This window comes from Sapajus apella, unplaced genomic scaffold (assembly GCF_009761245.1).
Source record: "Sapajus apella isolate SASKATOON/1434 unplaced genomic scaffold, GSC_monkey_1.0 scaffold53, whole genome shotgun sequence".
NCBI lineage: Eukaryota > Metazoa > Chordata > Mammalia > Primates > Cebidae > Sapajus > Sapajus apella.
Genome location: NW_022436993.1, coordinates 15,257,298 through 15,284,847, shown reverse-complemented (window position 1 = coordinate 15,284,847; position 27,550 = coordinate 15,257,298). Strand labels below are relative to the sequence as shown.

General features: G+C 49.7%; 1 protein-coding gene and 1 long non-coding RNA gene across 4 annotated transcripts in view; both read left to right on the top strand.

Annotated features, from left to right (window-relative positions):
* The first annotated feature begins 1,558 nt into the window (after positions 1-1,558).
* Positions 1,559-27,550, top strand: part of CAMK1D (calcium/calmodulin dependent protein kinase ID) — a 462,154-nt gene continuing 436,162 nt past the window's right edge. For 2 of the 3 annotated variants that reach the window (XM_032244053.1, XM_032244057.1), the window contains exon 1: positions 1,560-1,964. In XM_032244053.1, coding sequence (XP_032099944.1) covers positions 1,873-1,964 — 92 coding nt within the window. In that variant the 5' untranslated portion in view covers positions 1,560-1,872. Of the gene's footprint in view, positions 1,965-27,550 lie in introns of all 3 variants that reach the window. The other variant, XM_032244054.1, reaches the window with a different exon arrangement.
* LOC116527182 overlaps positions 8,810-27,550 on the top strand; it is a 19,112-nt gene continuing 371 nt past the window's right edge. Inside the window, exon 1 of the long non-coding RNA XR_004258418.1 lies at positions 8,810-8,854. This is a non-coding gene — a long non-coding RNA (uncharacterized LOC116527182). The remainder of the gene's footprint in view (positions 8,855-27,550) is intronic.

Genomic DNA, 27,550 nt, shown 5'->3' with positions numbered 1-27,550 from the left:
CCCTCTGTTGCCAGGCTGGAGTGTGGCGTGATCTCGGCTCACTGCAACCTCCGCCTCCTGGGTTCAAGTGATTCTTGTGCCTCAGCTTCCCAAGTAGCTGGGACTACAGACATGCACCACCACACCCAGCTAATTTTTGTAGTTTTGGTAGATACAAGGTTTCACCATGTTGGCCAGGATGGTCTCAATCTCCTGACCTCGTGATCCGCCCACCTCGCCCTTCCTAAGTGCTGGGATTACAGGCGTGAGCCACCGCACTGGTGGATGTCCTCTGACTTCTTTGGGGTCAGGGAAGAAGCTGAGCGAGAGCATCTGGCCTGCCTCCACTCCAGCCAGAGTCAGAACTAGGCAGAAGGTGCTGGATGAAATTTCCTTTACAGGGAGTAGACTTCTTTTTTTTTTTCCTTTTTCATTTTACAGTAAAATTGGAACAGTCCTGGGAAAATGGGACAGGTGTCCCCAGTCAAGAGGCAGGGCTGTTTACCCAACTCCGAGGAGGGGCCCTGGGGAGGGGAAGTATTGATACCAAGAAAACTAAAATTTTCCAATCAAGAGGTCGCCCCTGCAGGTTGGGGACCAGGGAACTGGAGCACGTGGGCCGCCCTCTGACAGGTGGACACCAGGAGTGCAGCGGGCAGGCCAAAGTACAGCTGGGAGATGGCAGTCGGGAGGGAATTCTCTGGGTTAGTTTGGCAGCCCTTAGGAAAGCAGGTGCCTGCCCCTAGGAAAGCAGGTGAGCCCCTCCTTCGAGAGGACTGCGGGGCAGACGATCACTTTCCACTAAGTCTCTAGGAGGAGAGAGGGAGATGCGAGAAGGGGCCAAGCGTGAGCCAGGGTAGCCAGGCCGGCCAGGTCCGCTGGCTGCTCCAGCCCAGCGCCGGCGCCCCCACAGGGCCGCCAAACACCCCCAGGAGTTTTGCTCGCAAAGGGACCACGAGGCAGCTGCTGGCGCGTCCTGCGCGTGCCCGCCTGGAGGCTCCCAGGCTTGCTCCTCCCGGGTCCGTCCCGAAACTGACGTGAAACCGATTTGGTGCAATGCGAACGAGCTCCCGCCAGCCGCCCGGGCCTGGGGAGCTCCTGCCGCCGCCTGCATCCCAGCAGCCGCCGCCCGTAGCCATAACAACAGGCCCCCGCCCGCCCTGCACCGCGCCCCTCGGGTCCCCCGTGCCACCCGCCCCAGCGCGGGAAGGCGCCCCGCCCTCGGCGACCCGCATCCGGCCGCCGCGCACCCCCGCCCGCTCAGCGCTTCCGAGCGGCGCAGAGGCGCCCCCTCCCGCCAGAGACGGGAAAGCCCCGGCGCCCCCAGACTTGGCTCCGCGTCTAGCTACCCGTGGGGCTGGGGCTCTCCCGCGCGCGCCCCGCACCTGCCGGGGGCCCGCACCCGCCCTCGCCGGGGCTCCAGGGGGCGCGACGGCCGCGGCCCGGCGTTCCCTGGAGGGGAGCGGGACATCCCCGAAGGCGGCGCGCGGGAGGCAGGGAGCGGCTGGGGCGCACTGGGAGGGCGGGGAGCCCGCGGGAGGAGGAGGAGGAGGAGGGGGAGGAGGTGCGAGAGTGGGGAGCGCGGCGGGCGGCGGGGAGGGAGGCAAGAAAGTAGCAGAAAGTGAGGCTGGCAGGCGGCGGCAAAGGAGCCGGCGCGCGGCGGCGGCAGGAAGTCTGTGCCCGAGAGCAGCAGAAATAAGAGCCAGGGAGGGACCGCGGCGGCGGCGGCGAGAGCGAAAGAGGAAACTGCAGAGGAGGAAGCCGCGCAGCAGCCGAAGCTGCCCGGCTCGGCGCCCGGCATCCCCGCCGCCCCTGCGCCCGCGCCGCGCCGCGCCCCCGGCGCCCCCTCCCCAGCGCGCCCCCAGCCGCCCCTCCGCGCCGCGTTCGTCGGCCATGGCCCGGGAGAACGGCGAGAGCAGCTCCTCCTGGAAAAAGCAGGCTGAAGACATCAAGAAGATCTTCGAGTTCAAGGAGACCCTCGGAACGTAAGTGGGGACCGGGGAGGTGAGGGCGGAGGTGGCCGCGGCGGGGGCTGCACGGGCGGCTCCGGCTGTCACCGCCGCCGCCAGCACCGCGGCAGGAACCCGGCCCGTCGCTGCGCCTTCATTGTCCCGCTCTCGGCGCTGCGGAGCCCCCCGAGCGCGCCCGACGCATGGGCCTGCGACCCCGAGGTGGGCTCGGTTCCCGGGAGGGGGAGGGGCAGCGCCGAGCTGTCAGGGAGCAGCCCACGCGGGCGGGCGACTTCCCACTTCCCCTGCCACCGCCGCCCTCTCCGATGCCTTCTCCCCACGCGTGACTGTGGGCTGAGCATGGTAGGAATGGCTGTTTACCGGCTGTGTGCGTTTACTCGCCGTGTGCATGGGCGCACCGCGTTGGCGAGACGTAGTCACGAGAAGATCAGCCTCCAGTCATTCCCATTTCTGTCCTTACATCATGTATTCCTATGGAATTGACATCTGCACGTATGAGGTGTAGGCAAGACTTTGGATGGCCACGCGAGGATGGAAGGGAAGGGCTTCGCAGGGCTCACGGTCACACGTGGGCAGAGCCTCCCGGGAGGGTCTGTGCGTTTCTCGTGGGCTCGGCTGCACGCGCCGGGGAGCGCTTCTCCAAGGGAGGGTCTGTGCGCGTCGCTGCGCGGGCGGTGCTCTCTCGGCTGCGTTGAGTCCATGCTGATGGCTGCGTCTCAAGGAAGCAGAAATAATCCGAAGTCGATGGCAGGAACGCTCCAAGCATGTGCTGCTCAGCTCGACTGCTGTTCCCTTTCTGCCCAGGAGTTGGGTCTTGTTCTGTTTTGGAGCAGCTCAGCATAGGTGGGGAGGCTGATAGTGAAAGAGAATCAGGACCTGCCGAATGAGTCTGAAGTTCAAATTATTTTCTTCCCTCATACGATCAGTGTTTGTTGTGGATTAGTATCTGTCAGTGTATGTGTATTCACGCACGAATGTGCAGTCTGAAGTGTACATTTTGCAGGGGTTCATGAAGGTGTTGGTTAGGCTGGGAAGAAAAGGAGGAGATATTTCATGGTATAGATCAGTGTGTTGTTGGGTGCTCTTTCTTTCCTTCCTTCTTTTTTTCACAGTGCTTGTTTTTGTGCTTGGTCTGTTTTTCCAGCACCACATTACCCAGATTGTCGTCGCCTCCAGGCTCAGGGTTTGCTGCTCTTCAGTTATTTTCCTTCACCCCCACGCAGATCTGCAGGGGGGGGGGTCCCCCGGAGGGAAGTTGTGAAGGTGGTGTTCCCAGCTCTGCTTCTGATTCCCGAGAAAGGTGTAGCTGAGGACTAGAGTGGGGTCTCCCTGCTGTGGCTGCTGCCTTTCAGGGAGGGCACGTCTTTGCTAGCTTTGTTGAAATGAAAACAAAAAAGACGTACCTTTTTAATAAAGAAGGATTTGGGGTGTCCTCTCAGTGCAGCCAGGTAAGGGGTTAGTTTGGGTCAAAACTTTTGAAGATTGCCACTGAGGTTTATTCGGGTTTGGGGTTGTGATTCTGAGATGCTCCAGTTACTGAATAACAAGAAAGCGTGGCCTTCTCTTGTCACCCAGGACCCGAGCTGTGGCCGCCGATGAGGATGAGGGGGTGTGAGAGCGTCGGGACCCACTCTGTGTGAGTGCCTTTCTGTGCCTGCCTTGTTCCCAACTGAGGCCTCCACACTGGCTTCCAGCCTCTGGGTGACTGAGGCACCGTCCCCTAACTGGTCGCCTGCAGTGGCGGGCTGCTGAGTCTTGGCCAGCCTGTTTGGAGATGATTGCGGCTGGTTTTCACCTTGGGGCAAAATGGGGATTTGCCTTCTGGTGCCAGAGTACAGCTCTGGAAGAACAGCTTCTTGGACTCCAGCCTTGTTCCCTGTGAGCTTTGGGAATGGGTCTCTCTTAGGGTCCCAAAGCATTGCATTCTGCAATGGGATGCAATTCTTTGCAAAGGAACTTCCCACGGTAGTGCCAGCAGGGGACCTAGAAGAGTGAAAGAGAAACAGTGTGATGATCAAGATGTTTTTACTCCACATAATAATCATGGTAATCATAGGTGATATTCTGAAATCTATACCTAGGACCAGGTATTATTCTACATGCCTTGTGGGCATTAACTCATTTAAATCTCAGAGTAACCTATGAGGCAGGTATTTACCATCATACCCAATCTGCAAATGAGAAAACTAAGGTGGCAGAGATATTATGTGAGCTGTCAAACCTTAGCTAGCTATTACGTGGCGGAGCTGGTATTCACAGATAGGCAGAGTAACTTTTGATTATCCATACAGGGTTGACGCACTTTGTAGATTTTGTAATGGCAAATGCTTAGTAGATAATTTGACTTAACTTTAGTATTTGGAAATTGAACTTTAATATTAAAGTAAAGAAAACATAATGGGTGGGGCATGGGGGCTCACACCTGTAATCCCAGCACTTTGGGAGGCCGAGGCAGGTGGATCACTTGAAGTCAGGAGCTGGAGACCAGCGTGGCCACCATGGTGAAACCCCATCACTACTAACAATACAAAAATTAGCCGGGTGTGGTGGTTATACTTCCAGCTACTTGGGAGGCTGAGGCGGGAGAATCACTTGAACCCGGGAGGTGGAGGTTTCAGTGAGCTGAGATAGCGCCACTGCTCTCCAGCCTAGGCAACAGAGTGAGACTCAGTCCCAAAAAACTAAAATGAAATAAATAAACAAGAAAGCGTAATGATGGCAATCGTGATAGCATAATGTTATCTAAACTTGGAAGCATTTTAGAGCTTTTGGATTGTCATTATTTTGCCTTGGTGGACTTTCTAGAAGTGGTCCCCAGTTCAAGATGCCTGCTCCACCCTGGGCCACGACCAGTGACCCTGGCCTCAGTCTTAATGTGGAGGTGACTTCTGGTACCTACAGTGTGGATTTTGAGTCTGGGCCCTTCTCTTGTTTTAAATGAAATCTACCACAAATGAAAGGCACCAGCAATTAACCGCTGGTGTTCATTTCCAAAATATGCATCAGTTCCAGTCACTTCTTTTGCCCCGCTGTCACCATACATCTTTAAGATAGGAAGCCAGGAAAGCCCTGTAAGAAGCTTGGCTGTCAGCTCCCAGTGTTCACATGCGTTTAAAATAAAACATCATCAAGGCTGCAGGCACACTCACTTTGCCAGACTTTGTAATCTGATATCTGCTGCCTTGTCTACCTATCGTGCCTCACAGAGCAGAGCGTTTACTGTTGGAAGCTAAGGGGTCAAGGCGTTTGGTCTGTGTGGTTAGAGTGGGGGCTAAATGGGAGCGAAGGTTGGCCCAGGGGGATGGAAATGAGATTGAGGAAGCAAAGAGCAACACAGAGAAAGGACTGGGCTTTGTGGTTTGGTCTGGGTTGTCTGACGCACCTCTGAGTCAGGTCTCAGGGAGAAACCTTTCAACCTGTACGCTTCAGTTCAGCCTCCTATAAAAGGGAGTCCCAGAACATACCCATATCGCTGAATAAGGTGGTGAGGCTGAATTATTGTTTGTTAGTCAGCATGTTTTCAGACCCTCGGCGCACTATGAGAGCAAGTAAATATTATGTAATGGCAAATTATGAGGGGCACACATTTCTGTTGGTGGATTTGTTCAGGCCATCTCTATTGTAGCTGTCTTTCATTAATTTCTGAAAAAATAAAAAAATTAAAAATTGAAAAAAACCCCTAAAATACCACTTGGAGAAGTACATGGATGGGAAGAAAGCTTCAGTGTGGTGTCCAGGAAGTACCCCAGACTCATCCAAGTCACTTCTTCAATTTCTACGCTGTGAAATGCCTGTGAATGGAGAGGCCTGGGTACTTGGCACATTACAGAATGAGCCTCCCAACAAACCTCATTTCTCCTGGAGTACAGAACATGACATGCCCTAGAAAATGTATCTTCATCTCCGCAGGGTATGAATACATGTTTTTCATATAGACTGCACATTTGAAGTTGAAGTCATTCCTGTCTGTAGATGGCTGGACAAGGGATCGTGGAGGATTTGAGACTGGGTTCCAGGTCCGGCTCAGCCATGAGGCATTTTGTGGCCTGTGGGCTGCTTGGACATTGACCTACATTGCCTTCGCCCTGTCTCAGTTTCTTCATCTATAAAATCAAGGCAGGTTGGGGGGGTGGGGAACAGGGAGGATGAAATAATATTCTTTTTCTTTTTTTTTTTTTTGAGATGGAGTCTCACTGTGTGACCCAGGCTGGAGTGCAGTGGTGTGACCTTGGCTCACTACAACTTTCACCCCCTAGGCTCAAGCGATTCTCCTGCCTCAGCTCCTGAGTAGCTGGCTAATTTTTTTTGTTGTTGTTGAGACAGAGTCTCACTCTGTAGCCCAGGCTGGAGTGCAATGGTGTGATCTCAGCTCACTCTAATCTCCGCCTCCTGGGTTCAAGTGATTCTTGTGCCTCAGCCTCCCAAGTAGCTGGGATTACAGGCATGTGCCACCTGGCTAATTTTGTATTTTTAGTAGAGACGGGGTTTCACCACATTGGCTACGCTGGTCTCGAACTTCTGACTTTGTGATCTGCCTAGCCTGGCCTCCCAAAGTGCTGGGATTACAAGCGTGAGCCACTGCACCTGGCGTAATTTTTTTATTTTTAGTAGAGACTGGGTTTCGCCATGTTGGCCAGGCTGGTCTCGAACTCCTGACCTCAGGTCATCCACCTGCCTTGACCTCCCAAAGTGTTGGGATTACAGGCGTGAGCCACTGTGCCCGGCCCAATTTTCAACTGGCAACCCTAAGATTCTGTGGCTCCTTGTGTAAGGAGGGCACTTGCTTTTGTTCCCTAGGGGCGTTCTTTGTGTGGCTAGGTGCAGCTCAATTCTGTTTGGAGGAATTTTTTTTTTTTTTTTTTTTTTTTTCGGGACGGAGCCTTGCTGTGTCACCCAGGCTGGAGTGTAGTAGTGCACTCATAGCTCACTGCAGCCCCAAACTCCTGGGCTCAAGTGATTCTCCTGCCTGAACCTCCCAAGTAGCTGGGACTACAGGTATGCACCATCATGCCTGGCTAATTTTTTATTTTCTGTAGAGACAGGGTCTTGCTGTATTGCCCGGGCTGGTGTCAAACTCGGGTCCTCAAGTGATCCTCCCACTTTAGCCTTCCAAAGTGCTGGGATTACAGGTACGGGCCATTGCACTTGGCCCTGGAGGGACATTTTTTGTGACCGTACTAGTAGCAAAATGAGAGCTTGGGACCAGCACCCTGATTCCACTTCATGTCAATAGCCGTGTGTCTCCTTTTTCATTAAGTGAGTGCCTGCCGCGTGCTGCTTTAGGAAGAGTATAAATAGAAGCTTCTGTGGGTCAAGCACCGTCTTTCATCTCAAACTCCGCTTCTTAGTCTGAAGTTGCCCATTAAATACACCTATTACGGACACAGATGATTGGTTTGTCTGAAAGTCCAGATGGAAAACAGACTCGACTCTTCTTTTTTGGGGTGTGTGTGTGTGTGTGTGTGTGTGTGTGTGTGATGGGGCAGAGAACGCACAGACACTTGCGGTGGTTCATATACTTGGCTCGTGGATTTCACTGCCGTTTTTCTGGGGTTACGCAGAATCTGAGAGTTCATGAGAAGCATTTGGAAGAACGTTACCGAGAGAAAAGGAGGGACGGGAAGGCCCTAGACTTCTCCTCGAGGGTATCCCCGCTGCAGTCTTCCTTAGACGCTTGGATTTCCCAGTCCTCTTGTTTTGAGGCGTGGTGTAAATTCAGCCTCTCATACATTTAAAAATATCAGTTGAACACCTGCTATATTCTAGGCACCGAGGAGATGACAGTGAACAGACGAGAATGCCTGGTCTCCCAGAGCCACAGAAATCACAAGGGACAAAGAGGGGAAAGAAACAGCAGGTTAGAAGCTGCAGGTTAGGCAGGAACCGAGAGCCAAAGGGGATGTGTGGGGTGGGGCGATGGCAGCTTGAGGCGACGCTGGAATGCAGATCTGGAAGGGCTGTCTGAACGGAGACTCTTCTAGTCAAAGGCAGCAGCAAGGGCAAGTGCCTGATGCGGGAGCCTGCCTGGATTTTTGTTTTTTTTTTTTTTTTTTTGCGACAGGGTCTCGATCAGTCATCAGGCCAGAGTACAGTGGCACGATCTTAGCTCACTGCAGCCTTGACTTCCTGGGTTACAGCAATCCTCCCGCCTCAGCCTCCTGAGTAGCTGGTATTGCAGGCATGCATCACCACACCTGGCTGATATTTTTTCTTTTTGTAGAGATGGGATCTTGCTTTGTTGCCTGGGCTGGTCTCGAACTCCTGACCTCAAGCAATCCTCCCACCTTAGCCTCCCAAAATGCTTGGATTATAGGTGTGAGCCACCATAACTGGCCATGCCTGGCATTTTTGAGGTCCAGTGGCTTCCAGGAGGCCATGAGGTCAATGGGGAGCATAAGAGGAGCTAAGGTGAGAGACAGTTGCAGGGAGGGTGAAGGCAGGTTGACGAGGGCCTCTTAGGCTGCAGTGAAGATTCTGCCTTTCGTTGTAAGTGAAATGGGGAACCTTGGAGAGTTTTGAGCACAGAAGTAACTTGATCTGACTTGTGCTTTTCATGATCCTGGGGTGGCTGGGCTGGCAGCAGATGGCTGGGGTTCAGGGGCAGAAATGCGGAGATCAGTTAGGCTCCTGCAGTGACCCAGCTGAGGTAATGGTGTTTAGAATTGGGAAGCAGCCATCGAGGTGATGAGAAGTGGTTGGATTCTGGATGTGTTTGTTTTTTTTTTCTTTTGTTTTTGAGATGGAGTCTCACTCCGTCACCCAGGCTGGAGTTCAGTGGCACGATCTTGGTTCACTGCAGTCTCCGCCTCCCAGGTTCAAGTGATTCTGCTGCCTCAGCCTGCTGAGTAGCTGGAATTACAGGCGTGCCCCACCACGCCCAGCTATTTTTTGTATTTTTAGTAGAGGTGGGGTTTCACCATGTTGGCCAGGATGGTCTTGATCTCCTGACCTCGTGATCCGCCTGCCTCGGCCTCCCAAAGTGCTGGGATTACAGGTGTGAGCCACCGCGCCCAGCCAGATTCTGGATGTGTTTTAAAGGTGGAGCTGGTAGGAATTGCTGGTGGACTGGATGTGGGGTGTGAGATTCTCCAAGGACCTGGGGTTGGAAGAAGTGTTCATTTGGTGGTTTTGTTCAGTTTCCCCAAGGGTTTTCAGAGCACCTGCTCTGTCTGCACCTTGGGGCTGCCCATGTCCTGGGAGGCTCTGGAAACAGCTTACGGGGCAAGCTCACAGCCTTGGGCTTCTGGGCTCCCCTGCGGAGGGATTTCCGAATTTGAAGGTGAAATTCTGGGAGGGACTTTGAGGTACCTCCTCTTCTGTCACCGTGGGAAATGCCTGTGATAGGCCGGAAATGTTAGCATCGGAAAGAGCTGTTTGACACTGCAAAAGTGCTGTTTTGTGCCTTTAGAATTATCAATAGAAAGAGCTGGATCACTTTGACAGGTGGGCCTTTAACCTCTAACTGTCCAACTTGATTTGGCAATTTAAAGCCCAAACATTTTCGGTGGGAAATACAATAAACACAAGAACTCTGACTACTCCTTTTCTTTGACTGGATGTTTTATATATACATATTTAAAACCAGGTCTCTCTGTCACCCAGGCTGTAATGTAGTGGTGTCATCATAACTTACTGCCACCTTGAATTTGAATCCTCCCACCTCAGACTCCTGAGTAGCTGTGACTACAGGCACACACCACCATGCCTAATTTTGTTTATTTTTTGTAGAGATGGGGGTCACACTGTGTTGCCCAGGCTGGTCTCGAACTCCTGATGTCAAGCGATCTGCCTGCCTCAGCCTTCCTAAGTTCTGGGATTACAGGCATGAGCCACCATGCCTGTTTTAAAAGTTTTTCTTGATTAAAAATGACAACAGGCTGGGCGCTGTGGCTCACACCTGTAGTGCCAGCATTTTGAGAGGCTGAGATGGGCCCATCATTTGAAGTCAGGAGTTTGAGACCAGCCTGGCCAACATGGTGAAACCCCGTCTCTACTAAAAATGCAAAAAATTAGCCAGGCATGGTGCCGTGCACCTGTAGTCCCAGCTACCCGGGAGGCTGAGGCAGGAGAATTGCTTGAACCCTGGAGGCGGAGATTGCAGTGAGCTGAGATCACACCATTGCACTCTAGACTGGGTGACAGAGTGAGATTTTGGCTCTAAAAAAAAATTAATAAATAAAATAAAGAAAACAAACTTCAGTGTCCTTATTGATTAGTAAAGTGAGATTTGGGAATGGGAGTTCTGGTTGGAGCGTGTTCCCAGAGAAGCTAATGACGACTGTGTCTCAAGTACATATTTCTGGTTCAAATTTGGCAACTGAATGGACAGTAATTGGTTTTGGCTGATGCCAGGTGAACATTTGTGTGCTCTCAGGGGAGGATTTCAGGGGTTAACTTGTTGAGTTTTTCTTTGGCTGGGTCCCTGTAAATCTCCTTAATCTTTCCTTTCCCCAAATAAATCTCCTTAAATCCCCTTCAATCTCTGTCCTCCTGCCTCTCCTCCTCTCTCCTCTGGAAGGGCTTAGGCATTGGTCCAGCGGCGATTTGTCACATTACTGGTCAACTTGCCCACTGGGGATATGTTTTTATTTCTTTCTTTTTTATGAGACAGAGTCTCACTCTGTCACCCAGCCTGGAGTGTGATGGTGCGATCTTGGCTCACTGCAACCTCCGCCTCCGGGGTTCAGGCGATTCTCCTGCCTCAGCCTCCCGAGTAGGTGAGATTATAGGCACATGCCACCATGCCAGGCTAATTTTTGTAATTTTGGTAGAGATGATGTTTCACCATGTTGCCCAGGCTGGTCTTAAACTCCTCATGCCAAGTGATCCGCTCCCCTTAGCCTCACAAAGTGCTGGGATGATAGGCATGAGCCACTGCGCTCAGCCATTACGTTTCTTTAATTAATGATCTGCTTATAGGTGGCCACTGTGAAGCCTGGTGCCCGAGTCAGTGGACCCAAGGTATTTCCCTGATGCAAAGTGGCCAGTTCCATGCTTATTTAGTCCAGGAGGACACATGGACTTTGGGAAAGATTCCAGCCTGATCTCGGTTCATGTTCGCTATGCCCCTTTGGCCTTCTGTGGTAAGGGAGATCTCTTTTTCTTTGGGCTAGTTTTTTTTTTTTTTTAATTAGATTTCCCTTGATTTTCTTTTTTTTTTTTTTCCCACTTATTATGCAGTGTATTGATCATTCAGGCTCCATTTAGATCAAAGGTAACTTCCAAATACATGCCATAGGTCAAGTTTATACCTTCAGCTATCTGTTCTCCTTGTCTTGTGCAGTTTTTCCAAATCTTTCAGCAGGACTTAGAAATGGAGAGTTTCTAGCCTGGAGTGCTGGCTCATACCTGTAATCCCAGCACTTTGGGAGGCCAAAGCAGGAGGATCACTTGCGACTGGGAGGTTGAGGCTGCAGTGAGCTGTGATGGTACCAGTTCATTCCAGCCTGGGTAACAGAGACCATGTCCCCAGAAGGAAAGAGAAAAAAGTGGGGGACCAGGTGCAGTGACTCATGCCTGTAGTCCCAGCACTTTGGGAAGCTGAGGCAGGTAGATCACCTGAGTTCAGGAGTTCAAGACCAGCCTGGCCAATATGGTAAAACTGTCTCCACTAAAAACTCAAAAATTAGCTGGCATGTGGTGCATGCCTCTAATCCCAGCTACTCGGGAGGCTGAGACATGAGAAACACTTGAACCTGGGAGGTGGAGGTTGCAGTGAGCTGAGATTGTACCACTGCACTCCAGCCTGGGCGACAGAGTGAGACTGTCTCAAAAAAAAAAAAAAGGGGGATTCTGTCTCCTGATTAGCACTGAACCTTGAGGGTGAGCCCTTCATAGCGTGTATTTGCTGAGGCCAGGTAGGGGAGGCAATGTAACATGATTGAAAGATCGTTCTGGTACAGGCATTCATAGCTGAATGCGTCTGGGTAGATTCCTTAATCTCTCAGTTTAAGAGGGAGACAGGAGTTGCTGCCTAGTGGGATTGTTGTAAGGATTCAGTGACATGTGTGAGGTACCTGGCACATAACTGGGATTGAATATATGGTAACTGTCATTAAGCTGTTGCCTCCAGTTGCCAAAGTTGACTTCCCTTGGACATTTGGGGCCAGTTCTGGTGGGGAAGAACATGTCAGTATCTGTTGGAAATTGATTTTTGGAAGCTCTTGTTGCAAATAGGCATGATGGCGCATATTTAGCCTTCCCCGAAACTCATTTAAGAAACTGATGGCCGGGCGCGGTGGCTCAAGCCTGTAATCCCAGCACTTTGGGAGGCAGAGGCGGGTGGATCACGAGGTCAAGAGATCGAGACCATCCTGGTCAACATGGTGAAACTCCGTCTCTACTAAAAATACAAAAAATTAGCTGGGCATGGTGGTGTGTGCCTGTAATCCCAGCTACTCAGGAGGCTGAGGCAGGAGAATTGCCTGAACCCAGGAGGCGGAGGTTGCGGTGAGCCGAGATCGCGCCATTGCACTCCAGCCTGGGTAACATGAGTGAAACTCCGTCTCAAAAAAAAAAAAAAAAAAAAAAAAAAAAAAGAAAAAAAAGAAGTTCTTCAGTCAGCCAGGGAAGAGAAGTCCGCAGGTGTTTTTCCTGGTACAGTGAGTAGCTAAGAAAATAGACTTGAAGATTACATGGATCTGGGTGGAAATCCTGGGTCCACAGCTTCCTAGCTGTACGGCTTTGAGCCAATTATTTTACCATTCTGAGCCTCACGTCCTCGACTGTAAAACAGGATAACACTCGGACCTAATGTGAGGCTTGCGGTGAAGATGAAACCAGGGTGCGTGCGAACTGCTGAGAGCAGCGCGCGTCACGTGGGTGTGTGCACAGTAAATGCCCGCTCTCTCCCATTTGTCCCTGCTCTTCAGAGGCCATTTGCACAGATTTGGAAGGCACGCTGAGCCATTCAACATTTGCTCCCAACAGGGGTGATTAGTTCATGTAATGCTAGCATTAAGCAAAAGACTCTGCCTGAAACGTCCTCTGGCCCTGCTTCGGCGCTGGAGTGACCTAGTTAGCTGTGTGTCCCAGGCTCAGCCCTGCCTCTGGGTAGCTCCTCCACGTTTTTTTCTCTGCACCTCTCCCTGCACCCTTAGCTGGTTTTAAAACATCTGTCCCCCTCTCCATCAGCCTGGGCAAGAGTCCCTTCTCCCTGCGCGGAGGTCCGCAGGCAGACGGTGGCTTTCCTGTGATCCGACATTCTTTTTTTCGCGGGAAGCTGCTTCAGTCTTTCTGCTTTGTTTCTTACTGAAACTTGTGTTGATTTGAGGACTCAAGTAACTTCCTTACAGTGTCTAACCATCATGGAGTTGCGTAGTTTAAAACCTATAGGTACTGAATTTATTTTAATGCTAGAGTATTTAAAAATGGCAGCATGCCTATGTATATACCACGTAAGAACATGTATTTATTTAAAATATCCTTCTGCGGGATTTTTGCATGGGAGGTGGGAGAAGATCTCAAAAGCTTTCAATGTCCCAGGTCACAGGATGTTAGCATAACACGTGGGGAGTGAATTTTCCAATCAGGCATGATTCCTTCTCCTGACCTGTCCATTTCAGTTCCTTTGGCAGCCACACAACATCCAGGATCATGATTTATTGGTGCCTCTATCACAGGCTGAGCAGAGGAAGAAAAAGCTCCTCCAACTGAAAGTAGTCAATATTTCTAGTTGTTGAGAGGACCTTTCTCTGTCTTTCATGACCACAACACAGATCACTGAAATTGGTTTTACAATAAATTGGATTTGGTGTCGTAAATGGAATCCTAAAGGTATTGTATTAAATAAAACCTCAGACGGTTTCTGATGTTCAAGTGACAGTCCCGCCTGCCTCCCTAACACAGCCATGTCCCCTCGTACAGGCCCAAAGTGTTGTGAAAAAGAAAAACCCTAAACCCGTGCAGCTTTGGAAAATGTGTGGATGGGGAAAGAGAAGTCGTACAAAGCCAGGAGGTATCATGGAGCGGGGGGCAGGCCAGTGTCCCTGGCCCCCAAGTGACCTCCCATTTATGGGCTGATACTTCCTTAACCTTGAAAAAAGACTGCTTCAAATTTGCCTTAAAACTTGACAAGATATAAATACCTCAAAATAGGTTGAGAGGCTGCCAGTCATTTACGATGTAAGTGATTTTAAGGAAAGAGCTTTTTCTCAAGACTTAATTAGCATTTGAATGGGAGGCAGAAGGGAGAAGAAGTACTTTCCTTTTTTTTTTAAAGATGGGGTTTCACCATGATGGCCAGGCTGGTCTTGAACTCCTGACCTCAGGTGATCCACCCACCTCGGCCTCCCAAAGTGCTAGGATTACAGGCGCGAGCCACTGCGCCCGGCCAGAAGAAGTACTTTCATTCCTGGGAGGCTTAAATCGGTGGCAAAGTGAGGAATTGAGGGCTAAGTGAGGCCAGGTGGGAATGATGCGCTGGGGCTCTGGGAAAAGGACCCTCAAACCAACCTACATCAACTGTTGCAAAATTGGGCCCTAAAATGTCCTGGGCTCTGGAAAGGGAGGCTGATGTGTTGCTTCCTCTCCCATCTTTCCTTCTTCCTCCAGGGCCAGGGCGGGAGTTCAGAGACCGTAACAGCTCTGCCGTGGACACCAGGGCATCTTTAGGTTGGAATAGGATCCAGGTCACCATGAAAAATTCCACTCTGTTAGAACATGTGCCTCAGACAGCAACAACAGCAATAACCACAAGCTTTCAGTGGCGTCTTGGAACGTACTTTGCATATGAATTGGGGACAGCCAGCATTTGGCAATAACGAACAAGAATTATGCTCCTTGGATTTTTTGGTGTGTGTTAGCATGGTCAGTAAAAACGGAGTTTGGGGCCCTAGTCGTGATGGACAGTGTTGGCTTTCTGTGGCCCATTCCGCTTCTTTGGCAAATGGATGTAGTATTTGATATAATAACAAGACTTCATATTTGACTTTTTTTTTTTTTTTTTTTTGAGAAGGAGGCTCATTCTGTTGCCAGGCTGGAGTGCAGTGGTGCGATCTTGACTCACTGCAACTTCTGGCTCCTAGGTTTAAGTAATTCTTCTGCCTCAGCCTCCCAAGTAGCTGGGATTACAGGCGCCCACCACCGTGTCTGGCCAATTTTTATATTTTTAGCACAGATGGGGTTTCGCCACCTTGGCCAGGCTGGTCTCGAACTCCTGACCTCTGGTGATCTGCCTTCCTTGGCTTCCTCTCTCCTGTACTTTAAATCATCTCTAGATTACTCGTAATACCCAATATAATGTAAATGTTATGTACATAGTTGTTACTCTGTATTCTTTGGAGAATACTGGCAAAAAGGCTGTATGTGTTCAGTACAGACACAATTTTTTTTCCCTAAGTATTTTTCTTTGAGACAGTTTCGCTCTGTTGCCCAGGCTGGAGTGCAGTGTCACGATCTCGGCTCACTGGAGCCTCCACCTACCGGGTTCAAGCGATTCCCCTGTCTCAGCCTCCCCAGTAGCTGGGATCACGGTGTGTGTCACCATACCCGGCTAATTTTTGTTTATTCATTTGTGTGTTGATGGACACAGGTTGCTTCCACCTCTTGGTGAATTGTGCTGCTGTGAACATGGTGTGCAGCTGTCTGAGTGCCTGCCTCCTGTTCTTTTGGGTATATAGCCAGAAGTGGAATTAATTGCTGGATTGGATGGTCATTCTGATTTCATTTTTTGAGGAACTGCCATACTGTTTTCCACAGCTGCTTGATGTTTTGCAGTTTGCAATGTGGTTTTGGCATCCATGATTCCTTCTGACTCTTAGTGAGTGAGCAGCAGTTACTGACCTCATTTAACAGATAAGGACATGGAGGGTCAGGGGGTAAAATGACTCAGGTGAAGAGGTTGCTAAGGAGCATGTGGAAGGTTAGAAGTCTCCTGACTCTGGTGCTCATTCTCTCTTTTTTTTTTTTTTTTTGAGATGGAGTCTCGCTCTGTTGCTCAGGCTGGAATGCAGTGGCGCGATCTCAGCTCACTGCAACCTCCATCTTCTGGGTTCAAGTGATTCTCTTGCCTCAGTCTCCCGGGTAGCTGGGATTACAGGCATGCGTCATCACACCTGGCTAATTTTTTTGCATTTTTAGTAGAAACGGGGTTTCACCATGTTGGTCAGGCTGTTCTTGAACTCCCGACCTCAGGTGATCTACCCACCTCAGCCTCCCAAAGTGCTCGTATTACAGGTGTGAGCCACCGCGCCCGGCCATCATTCTTTATCAGGCTGCTAACAAGCTGGTTAGTGGAGTCAATGGATAGAGAAGTCTGAATGATTTTTTTTTTTTTGAGACGGAGTGTCACTCTTGTTACCCAGGCTGGAGTGAAATGGTGCGATCTCGGCTCACCGTAACCTCCTGCCTGGGTTCAGGCAATTCTCCTGCCTCAACCTCCTGAGTAGCTGGGATTACAGGCACGCGCCACCATGCCTAGCTAATGTTTTGTATTTTTAGTAGAGACGGGGTTTCACCATGTTGACCAGGATGGTCTCGATCTCTTGACCTCGTGATCCACCCGCCTCGGCCTCCCAAAGTGCTGGGATTACAGGCTTGAGCCACCGCGCCCGGCCATCTGACTGATATTTTAAAGAAAGCCAAACCTCACGCTCTGTGCATGCATGTGTTATGGTATGGGAAGGAGCCATTGGAGTCAGCTGTGTGTTAATAAACTGGTCTTGGTGGGAGGGAAGTCCTGATTTGTAGCATTTGCTGATTTCCATGCTGTAAATACTCCCATCTGGTAGGATTTGAGGCTCCCTATGATTTAACAACCTACTTGCAAAATTCCCGACTTAGGTAGGCTCTTAGGAGTTGCTGGGAGGTGGCTGTGGCATCCCACTGAAGGAAGCGGAGGTCAGGAGGTCTGGGCTTGAGTCCCAGCTCTGCCATTTAACAACTGTGGAATTGGCCAGGCATGGTGGCTCATGCCTATAATACCAGCACTTTGGGAGGCTGAGGCGTGTGGATAATCTGAGGTCAGGAGTTCGAGACCAGCCTGGCCAACATGGTGATATCCCATCTCTACTGAAAATACAAAAATTAGCCAGGTGTGGTGGCGCACACCTGTGATCCCAGCTACCCGGGAGGCTAAAGCAGGAGAATCACTTGCACCTGGGAGGCGGAGATTGGAGTGAACCGAGATCACGTCATTGCACTACAGCCTGGGCAACAAGAGCGAAACTCTGTCTCAAAACAAAAAACAAAAGCTGTGGAATCTTGGTTTTATCCTAGGTGAGTCTTTTTAAATTTTTTATAATTATTATTTTTTTAGACCGAGTCTTGCTCTGTCACCCAGGCTGGAGTGCAGTGGCACTATCATGACTCACTGCACCCTCTGCCTCCCAGGTTCAAGGGATTCTCCTGCCTCAGCCTCCTGAGTAGCTGGGATTACAGATATACGCCGTCACACCTGGCTGCTTTTGTATTTTCAGTAGAGATGGGGTTTCACTATGTTGGCCAGGCTATTCTTGAACTCCTGACATCAAATCATTGATTCACCTCAGCCTCCCAAAGTGCTGGGATTACAGGCGTGAGCCACTGCACCCGGCCCATCCTCTCCGAGTCTTGATGACCTTGTGTGTCAGATGAGGTTAATGATACTTGCTTACCTTCTAGAACTTTTTATAAGTCCCAAATGAGATAAGGAATGTGTGATGCTTGGCATATATTATAGTAAAGGCCTAAGGTTAATAGACATAGGAGGAATTATGATGTTACGAAGATTATAGCTTTAAAGATGCTTCCTTCTCGGCCGAGCATAGTGGTTCATGCCTGTAATTCTAGCACTTTGGGAGGCTGAGGTAGGCGGATCACTTGAAGTCAGGAGTTCGAGACCAGCCTGGCCAACATGGTGAAACCCCGTCTCTGCTAAAAATATAAAAAATTAGCCAGGCGTGGTGGCGCATGCCTGTAGTCCCAGCTATTCGGGAGGCTGAGGTGGGAGAATTGCTGGAACCTGGGAGCCGGAGGTTGCAGTGAGTCAAGATTGTGCCGCTGCACTCCAGTCTGGGCAACAGAGCCAGTGTCTGTCTCAAAGAAAAGAAAAAAAAAAATTTCCTTTTCCTCACCGTCAGTGTCACATTCACCTCTTGAAACCTAGCTGTTATCTTTTGGGCAGGCTTCCTGTGGAAGTTGGCTCAGATGTTGACCTTGAATCTGAAAGTTATCAACACAAACCCCAAAGTTTCATAGTCTGTTTTCTCTGGCTCTATTTGAGTGTTGTTACATTGTTTTCATTTTTGGTTTTTAAGCCATTGGTGCCTTAAGAAAAATTTAGAAGAAAATTAGAACAGCAACATGTTATCCTTGTAGAGAATTTGAAAAATATAGAAAAACGGAAAGAAGACAGTAAGAATCAGCAGTTAGGCCAGGTGTGGTGGCTCGTGCCTGTAATCTCAACCCGTTGGGAGGCCAAAGTGGGCAGATGACTTGAGGCCAGGAGTTTGAGACCAGCCTCACCAACATAGTGAAACCCTATCTCTACTGAAAATACGAAAAAATTAGCCATGCCTGGTAGCGCATGCCTGTAATCCCAGCTACTCGGGAGTCTGAGGCGGGAGAATTTCTTGAACCCAGGAGGCCGGGGTTGCAGTAAGCTGAGATTGCGTGACTGTACTCCAGCCTGGGTGACAGAGTGAGACTCTGTCTTAAAAAAGAATAAAAAAGAGTTAGTCGTTGGCTGGGTGGATCCTGGGCATTGAGTCCTTCTGGGGCACTGGGGGTAGATCTTGGGAGAAACCCCAGAGATCAGTAGTGCGATTGGACCTGCGGGGTTTGGGCTGTGGTTCTGTACTAACTCGAGGTCTTTCAGTATATTAGCAGGTGGTGTGCCTGAATCACTCTGCACCTGTTGAGAATTGGCTGTAGATATAGGGGTGGCTTTGACTCCTGTAAGCTATAGTCTTTGTGAGCTCTGTGGGTGTCAAACGTGTAGTGTGTCAGTATTTTGTGTAGCTTGGCAGTGATGGTGGTGGTGATGACATTGCTTGGCATCTTCTCACGGTCACCGTCTATCTGTCCTCATGACCACTTCTAAACACATCCCCAGAATCAGCAGTGGGACGGTTCCTGCCGCCAAGATGAGACCCGACTCCACGCACTTCCAGCGAGCTAATTATACTTGTGAGAAAAAGGAGATAAAAAATACTCATATCCAAGTGTGGCTGACGCTCCCTGCTTAGGGTAAGACACAGGAAGCCAGCTTCTCATTTGCTTCATGACATAAAATAAATACTGTTACGCGCACAGTCCTGCCTTCCGCTAAGCTGCAGATGCCCCAAACCTTGAAGGCAGCCCATCTTCAGAACGCAGTCTTTGGAAGTTCTCAAGGTTAGAACAGCGGTTCTCAGGGACCAGGGACCAGTTTCGAGGAAGACAGTTTTCGATGGACCGGGGGAGGGGGGTGGTTTCGGCATGATTCAAGCGCATTGTGTTTGCTGTGCACTTTATTTCTAGTATTATTACATTGTAATATCTAATGAAATAATTCTACAACTCGACATAATGTGGAGTCAGTGGGAGCCCCGAGCTTGTTTTCCAGCAACCGGACAGTCCCGCCTGGGGGTGGCGGTAGACAGTGATGGATCATCCGGCATTAGATTCTCATAAGGAGCAGGCCACCTAGATCCCCTGCAGGCGCAGTTCACAGTAGGGCTTGTGTTCTGATGAGAATCTAATGCCACTGCTGATTGGACAGAAGGCGGAGCTCAGGCAGTAATGCGGGTGATGGGGGCATCTACAGATGAAGCTTTGCTTGGTTGCCAGCTGTTCACCTCCTGTTCTGCGGGCCAGTTCCTAACAGGCCACAGACTGGTACTGGTTCATGACCTGGGGGCTGGGGACTCCTTGGCTTAGAAGATGAGGTATTCGGGGCTGGGCATGGTGGCTTATGATTGTAATCCCAGAATTTGGGAGGTTGAGGCAGGCAGATCACTCGAGGTTAGGAGTTCGAGACCAGCCTGGCCAACATGGTGAAACTTCGTCTCTACTAAAAAATACAAAAATTAGCAGGGCATGGTGGCGGGTGCCTGGAATCCCAGCTAGTTGGTAGGCTGAGGCAGGAGGATTGCTTGAACCCAGGAGGTGGAGGTTGCAGTGAGCCAAGATTGCTGCAGCTTGGGTGACAGAGCGAGTCTCTGTCTCAAAAAAAAAAAAAAAAAAAAAAAAATGAAGTGAGGTCTTTGTAACTTAGATGATCAGCTAGACTAGCTCTCTCATTTTGCGGGCTGTGAAACAGGTGCATTGAGATGGTGTGAACTGCCCGGGTCCCACTCAATCTCCGTCACCTCCAGGCCTCGGGCTTTGGCCAGATCATCTTCCTGTTGTGTTATGGATGAGGACCTGCACTGTGGTCATTAGGAGGTGTCATGACAGAGGACCAACTGAGGGCTGGTTACCAGAGAAGACACAGTCGGCGCTGGAGGTTGGGTGGTCTTAGCCATTGTGTCTCTCTTCAGGATGTGTCTGGCTCCTGAGAAGTAGGAGCTGTGGGCAGTTGGTGCCCCTCCTCCTCTGCTTGCCTTCCCCCCGCCCGCGGGGGATCCAGGCCGTGTGTCCCTAAGTAGGTGACAGGGAACCAATTCAGGAGCAGAAAGCAGAGAACAGGTGCCTCCGATCCCCACAGGGTCTCTGCAAAGACCTGACTTAGGATTATCCTGTACTGTGGCTATGTAGGGTCTTTCCCAGGCCCCAGCAGAGCCGGCCTCACACACAGGCAGCGCCTCGTTCGGGTGGCATACCTTTGTGTTTAATACATGTTTGTGTCTGGGTATGGCGGCTCACATCTGTAATCCTAGCTACCTGGGAATCCAGGGCAAGCAGATCACTGGAGGTCAGGAGTTCGAGACCAGCCTGGCCAACATGGTGAAACTGTCTCTACTTGAAAATACAAAAATTAGCTAGGCATGGTCACAGATGCCTGTAATCCCAGCTACTCAGAGGCTGAGGTAGGAGAATTGCTTGAGCCTGGGAGTTGGAGGTTGTAGTGAGCCGAGATCACACTACTGCACTCCAGCCTGGGTGACAGAGCAAGACTCCGTCTCAAAATAATAACATAAAATAAAATAAAGTAAAAGTTGGTTGGCCAGGCACAGTGGTTCATGCCTATACTCCCAGCTACTTGGGAGGCTGAAGCAGGAGGGTCACTTGAGCCCAAGAGTTTCGGGCTCCTGGGAGATGGCACAGTTCCAGGCTATAGTGAGCCGTGATGGCACAACTCTATTCTAGCTTGGGTGAAACAGCAAGGTCCTATTAAAAAAAAGTTTGGCTAGGCGCAGTGGGTCACACCTGTAATCCCAGCGCTTTAGGAGGCCAAGGCGGGCGGATCTAGCTTGCTGTGAGGTTTTGTTGCGATAACAAGAATAATAATGATTACAGGTTGGGCACAGTGGCTCATGCCTGTAATCTTAGCACTTTGGGAGGCCCAAATCACGCCACTGCATTCCAGCCTGAGCGGCAGAGTAAGACCCTGCCTCAAAAAAAAAAAAAAAATGGATTATAACACATGTTACAGATTACAGGTGCTAAAATGAAAGGGCATTGATTTTTTAGGCAGGTAGGTGTTACACCCCGTCATGTGTTAACTTCCGTGGAAGGCCCTCTCTGTGATGCCTTCAGGAATACCATTCATTCCTTTGGCCTACAGCATTTTCTGAAGTATAAAATATTAGGCACTCCTAGCAATGTATACATCATTGTGAAGGAATTTATCTTTTGTAAGAGTGAGCCTGGAGAAGGAGATGGGAGAGAGAACTTGAAATCAAAAAGGGTTGGACTAGAATTAAAGGGTGGCAGTCATGTTGATTGTGCCAAAGAGGAGGTCAGAGGTGGGTAAAGTCAGCCAGAGTCATAGCATTCATTCATTCGCCTGTTCGTTTGTTCATTCAGTGAACAGTTTTGAAGGCTCACTGTGAGAAATGCTGAGAGACTAGTATGTTCTGTCTCTGTGAGCTCTGTGATTCTTTTTTTATTTTTGAGACTAGATCTTGCTGTGTCACGCAGGCTGGACCACAGTGGTGTGGTGGTAGCTCATTGCAGCCTTGCCTTCCTAGGTGATCAAGCCATCCTCCCGCCTTAGCCTCCCTAGTAGCTGGGACTGTAGGTGTACACCACCTTGCATGGCTACTGTTTTTTAATTGTTATTATTTTTTGTAGAGATGGGTTCTCTCTTTGTTGTCCAGGCTGGCTTGGAACTCCTGGCTTCAAGCTGTCCTCCTGCCTTGGCCTCCCAAAGTGCTGGGATTACAGGAGTGAGCTGCCACGTTCAGCCTGATCGTGGTGATTCTTATGGTCTGTGTGGAAGCTCATGGGAAGAAGAATGGGATTTGTCTTCCTGTTGGGGGCACTGATCTTGCCGCCATGTCTGTTGTGCAGGTGGCTTAGGTGCTTTATGTGGTGACCCTGCCTTGGCTGATTAGACTCCTAGGTAGTGTCATAAAAGGCGGAGTGGTCACAGTGGCCTCTTTAGGACATTGACCCCTCCTCCTGCTGTCACTGGTGGCTGTCCCTTCATAGGAATTCTCTTTTTTTTTTTTTGAGATGGAGTTTCACTGTCACCCAGGCTGGAGTGCAGTGACGTGAGCTCAGCTCACTGCAGCCTCCACCTTCTAGGTTCAAGTGATTCTCCTGCCTCAGGCTCCCGAGTAGTGGGGATTACAGGTGCGTGCCACCATGCCAGGCTAAGTTTTTATTTTTAGTAGAGAGGAAGTTTCACCATGTTCGCCAGGATGGTCTTGAACTCCTGACCTCAAGTGAGGTAAAGTCCGCCTTGGCTTCTTAAAGTTCTGGAATTACAGGCTTGAGCCACTGCACCCAGCCAAGACATTGGAGAATTGAGAGACAGATCCCACAGCTTTAAAACAAAACAAAGCAAAACCAAAACCATCAGATATGATGGGTTGAGTCCCCTCCATGCCAGGCACTCAGGAAGTGCTGGTAAACAAAACATGGTTCTTGTCCTGAGGGATCTTTTTAGGGAGACAGTAAAACATGTAATTCCAGTTCAGTGTGACTGTGAAGTGGTAGAAGGTTACCTCATTGGGACTGGGGCTCAGGGACAGTGAGCTAGGCTGTTGCCTAAGAAAGTTCCAGAAGTCAGAGATTACGTAGCATTGCTCAATGAGTATATAATGAGCTGCTGTGTGCCAAATAGGACGCTGGCTTCTGTAAGATAAAGGAATATGTAATTTTAATAATATATTTAAATAGCATTATTCAAACTATGTATTGGCTGGGTGTGGTTGGTCAGGCATGGTGGCTCATGCTTGTAATTCCAGCATTTTGGGAGGCTGAGGCGGTTATATCACTTGGGGTCAGGAGTTCAAGACCAGCTTGGCCAATATGGTGAAACTCTGTCTCTACTAAAAATACAAAAATTAGCTGAGCATGGTGGCGCGTGCCTGTAATCCCAGCTACTTAGGAGGTGGAGGCAGGGGCATGGCTTGAACCCAGGAGGAGGAGATTGCAGTGAGCTGAGATCATGCCACTGCACTCCAGTCTGGGCAACAGAGTAAGACTTCGTCTAAAAAAAATAAGCATTATGTTATTAATATATTAAATGTAAGATTATGAATTCTATTATTTATTAGTATTATTTAATAGTCATAATAGCAGACATTTACTGAGCATTTACCAGATGTTAGATACTGTGGCAACTGCCACCTGAAACATGGTCAGTGATACATGGACTGCATGTGTGACGGTGGCGCCCCGGGATGATTATAATGGAGCTGAGACATTCCTGTTGCCTCGTTTTCGCTGTCGTGATGTGTGACGTCGTGCGTTACTCACATTTGTGGTGATGCTGCGGTCAACACACCGACTGCACTGCCAGTTGCATAAAGCCCAGCACAGACAGTTATGTGCGGTACCTAATGCTTGATCATTCCGTGTTATAAGGTACAGACTGTGTTACTGGTTTATGTATTTGCTATGCTGTACTTTTTATTGTTGCTTTAGAGTATACTCCCTCTACTTATTTAGATAAAAACAGTCAACGGTAGAACAGCCTCAGGCAGGTCCTCCAGGAGGTATCCGGATTTTTAGGCACCTGGCCTAAAAACTGTTTTACACTGTTTTGTTATCATTGTTATCGTAGAAGATGGCAGCTCCATGCGTGATCCTTCCCCTGAGGACCTTCCAGTGGGACGACAAGATGTGGAGGTGGAAGGTGATGATACTGATGATCCCAATCCTGTGTCGATCTAGGCTAATGTCTGTGTTTGTGTTTTTTGTTTTCGTTTTTTGAGGTGGAGTCTCACTGTGGTGCCAGGCTGGAGTGCAGTGGTGTGATCATGGCTCACTGTGACCTCTGCCTCAGCCTCCCAAGTAGCTGGGATTACAGGTGTGCACCACCATGCCCGGCTAATTTTTATATTTTTAGTAGAGATGGGGTTTCACCATGTTGGCCATGCTGGTCTGGAACTCTGACCTCAGGTGATCCACCTGCCTCGGCCTCCCAAAGTCCTGGGATTACAGGCGTGAACTACTGCACCTGGCCTAAAAAATCTTTTACATTGTGTATGTGTGTGCTTTCTTTTTTTTTTTCTTTTGAGACAGAGTCTGGTTCTATCATCTGGCTGGAGTGCAGTGGTGCGATCTTGGCTCACTGCAACCTCCGCAGTTCAAGCAATTCTCCTACCTTAGCCTCCCGAGTAGCTGGGATTGCAGGCATGTGCTGCCACACCCAGCTGATTTTTGTATTTTTAGTAGAGACGGGGTTTCACCATGTTGGCCAGGATGGGTCATGATCTCTTGACCTCATGATCTGCCCACCTCGGCCCCCCAAAGTGCTGGGATTACAGGTGTGTGCCACCGTGCCCGGCCTATACTGCATTTTTTCTGTACCGTTTCCATGACTTGGTATGTTTAGATACACAACTACTTATTGTGGTGTTATAGTTGCCTGTGGTATCCAGTGCCGTCACATGCTGTACAGGTTGGCTGTCTAGGAGCAGTAGCTGTATCATTTAGCCTAGGTGTGTGGTACGCCATACCTAAGTTCGTGTAAATGCACACTGTGATGTTTGCGCCATGACAAAATCTCCTAAAGAATGCGTTTTCAGGACATACCCAAACCCGTTAAGTGACGCATGGCTGTATTTCACATGAATTTTCACACTACATCTGCACAGCCATTCAATAAAATAGATACTGTTGTCACCACCATTTTATTTTTTTTTATCGTTATCATATTTTGAGATGGAGTCCTGTTCTTTCACCCAGGCTGGAGTACAATGGCACGATCTTGGCTCACTGTAACCTCTGCCTCCTGGGTTCAAGCAATTCTTCTGCCTCAGTCTCCTGAGTAGCTGGGATTACAGGCATGCGCCACCATGCCTGGCTAATTTTGTATTTTTAGTAGAGATGGGCTTTCTCCACGTTGGTCAGGCTGGTCTGTCACTCCTGACCTCAGGTGATCTGCCCGCCTCGACCTCCCAAAGTGCTGGGATTACAGGCGTTAGCCACTGTGCCTGGCCCTTTCTGCCTTTATTCTTTCAGTCTTCAGCTCATACTCTTGAGAGTCAATTGTCCTATGTTTTTCTATTTTTAGAAATATTTTTGTGGAGATGGGGACTCTCACAATGTTGCCCAGGCTGGTCTCGAACTCCTGGCCTCAATTGATCCTCCCACCTTGGCCTCCCAAAGTGCCGAGGTTATTGGTGTGAGCCACTCACTGTGTCTGATGTGTTTTGCTTTGGGGAGAATCTCCTCTGATGCAGCCCAAAGCTTCTTGAGAGCAGGGGACACTTTTTTGCATGTGATCTCTTTCACGTGATTTTCCAAAATACCTTGCACACTGAGTAATGGATGGTGAGTTTATTTGGTTCTGTTTTAAAAATCCCCAGTAACGGAATTGTCTTCACAGTGGTTTAGAGAGCCTGCTTTTCTAAATGTTTTTGTTGCTGATAAATTCTTGAAAACATTCCCCCTCCACTTTCTTCCTCTGGATTTCATCTCTGTAAATCATCTCCGCCTTCTATGTGAGGGTTGCTCACTGTGTGCATGGATTAGATGCAGTGAGTGTCTAATCCATGGGGCTTTGCCCTGTCTCCCCCTTGCCTGTTTACAGGACTTTTTCCTTGGATACCGCCTTGCTGTGCTTGGGAAAGGGTGAGTTGTCAGGGAACTGCCATTAGGATCCTGCTTTAGTGTTGCGGCTACTCCAAAAAAGACTCCTGGCCAGTAATGGCCCAAAGCTGAACATAAATGACATTTGGCTTCTTCTGTCCTTCCATTCGTTGGGTATCCTGGGTGGGCTGTGTCCTGAGGTATCCTGCTGAATGCCATTACTCTAGTACTTCCTTGTTGGTATTTCCCCCTCAAACATGGCTTATTGTGGTCTTGACGTTATTTATGAGAAGCAGCGTGTATTTGGCGATTTTCTTTTTTTTTGAGACGAAGCCTCAGGCTGGAGTGCAGTGGTGCAATCTCGGCTCACTGCAACCTCAACCTCCCGGTTCAAGTGATTCTTCCACCTCAGGCTCCCAAGTAGCTGGGACTGTAAGTGCACATCACCACACCTGGCTAATGTTTTTTTATTTTTTTATTACAGACGGGGTTTCACCATGTCAGCCAGGATGGTCTCGATCTCTTGACCTCGTGATCTGCCTGCCTCAGCCTCCCAAAGTGCTGGGATTATAGGTGTGAGCTACTGTGCCCGGCTGGCGATTTTCATTTTTTACCCGTGTAGATTGTGCCCCTTTGCAGTTTTATGTCTTTTGGTCTGTATGCCGATTTCTCCAAAATCACAGCATGCAGCTGGGCACGGTGGCACACGCCTGTAATTTCAGCACTTTGGAAGGCCGAGGTAGGCGGATCACTTGAGGCCAGGAGCTCGAGACCAGCCTGGCCAACACAGTGAAACCATGTCTCTACTAAAAATACAGAAGTCAGCTAGGTGTGGTGGTAGGCTTCTGAAGTCCCGGCTACTCCTGAGGCTGAGGCAGGAGAATCGCTTGAACCTGGGAGGTGGAAGGTTGCAATCAGCTGACATCATACCACTGCACTGCAGTCTGGGCAACAGAAGGAGACTCTAAATGAATGGATGAATGAATGAATGAATAACATGGCTATGGTGTTTGGGTTTCTGCTTGGCACTGGTACTTCCTTAGAGACTTGATGGGTCCTTTACCCCGTCAGCATTCCTGTGGCTTAAGTACTATTTGACAGATGAGGAGAACAGACTGGCCTCGGGTCACATGACTAAAAGAATAACTCACAGGGCCGGGATTTGAACCTAGAGCTGTGTGAAGAGGCTTCTGGAAGGCTGTGCTGACTGAGATGGAACAGACATTTCCAGAACTGGCTTTGAACCTCCTCTGGGGGAGGTCCACCACCAGCCACTGGTCCAGGGAGTGCTGCCAGGGGGACCCTCATGTGATAGTGTGAAGAGTCCTTATCAGTTTATTATTGAGCCGTCAGAGCTGTGACTCCCGTCTCCCTTCTCCCGAGGCCCTGTGTAGGCCTTGTCTGGAAGCTGGAGCTGGAAATTCTTTTAGGCTTCTGCAGGTGAGGATTCGGGGGTCTGGATTCCTCCACCTGACTCACACTCCCAAGAAATCTCTGTGCTGAGAGAGGAACAGGCTTAGTCACCATTTTTTTTTTTTTTTTGAGACAGT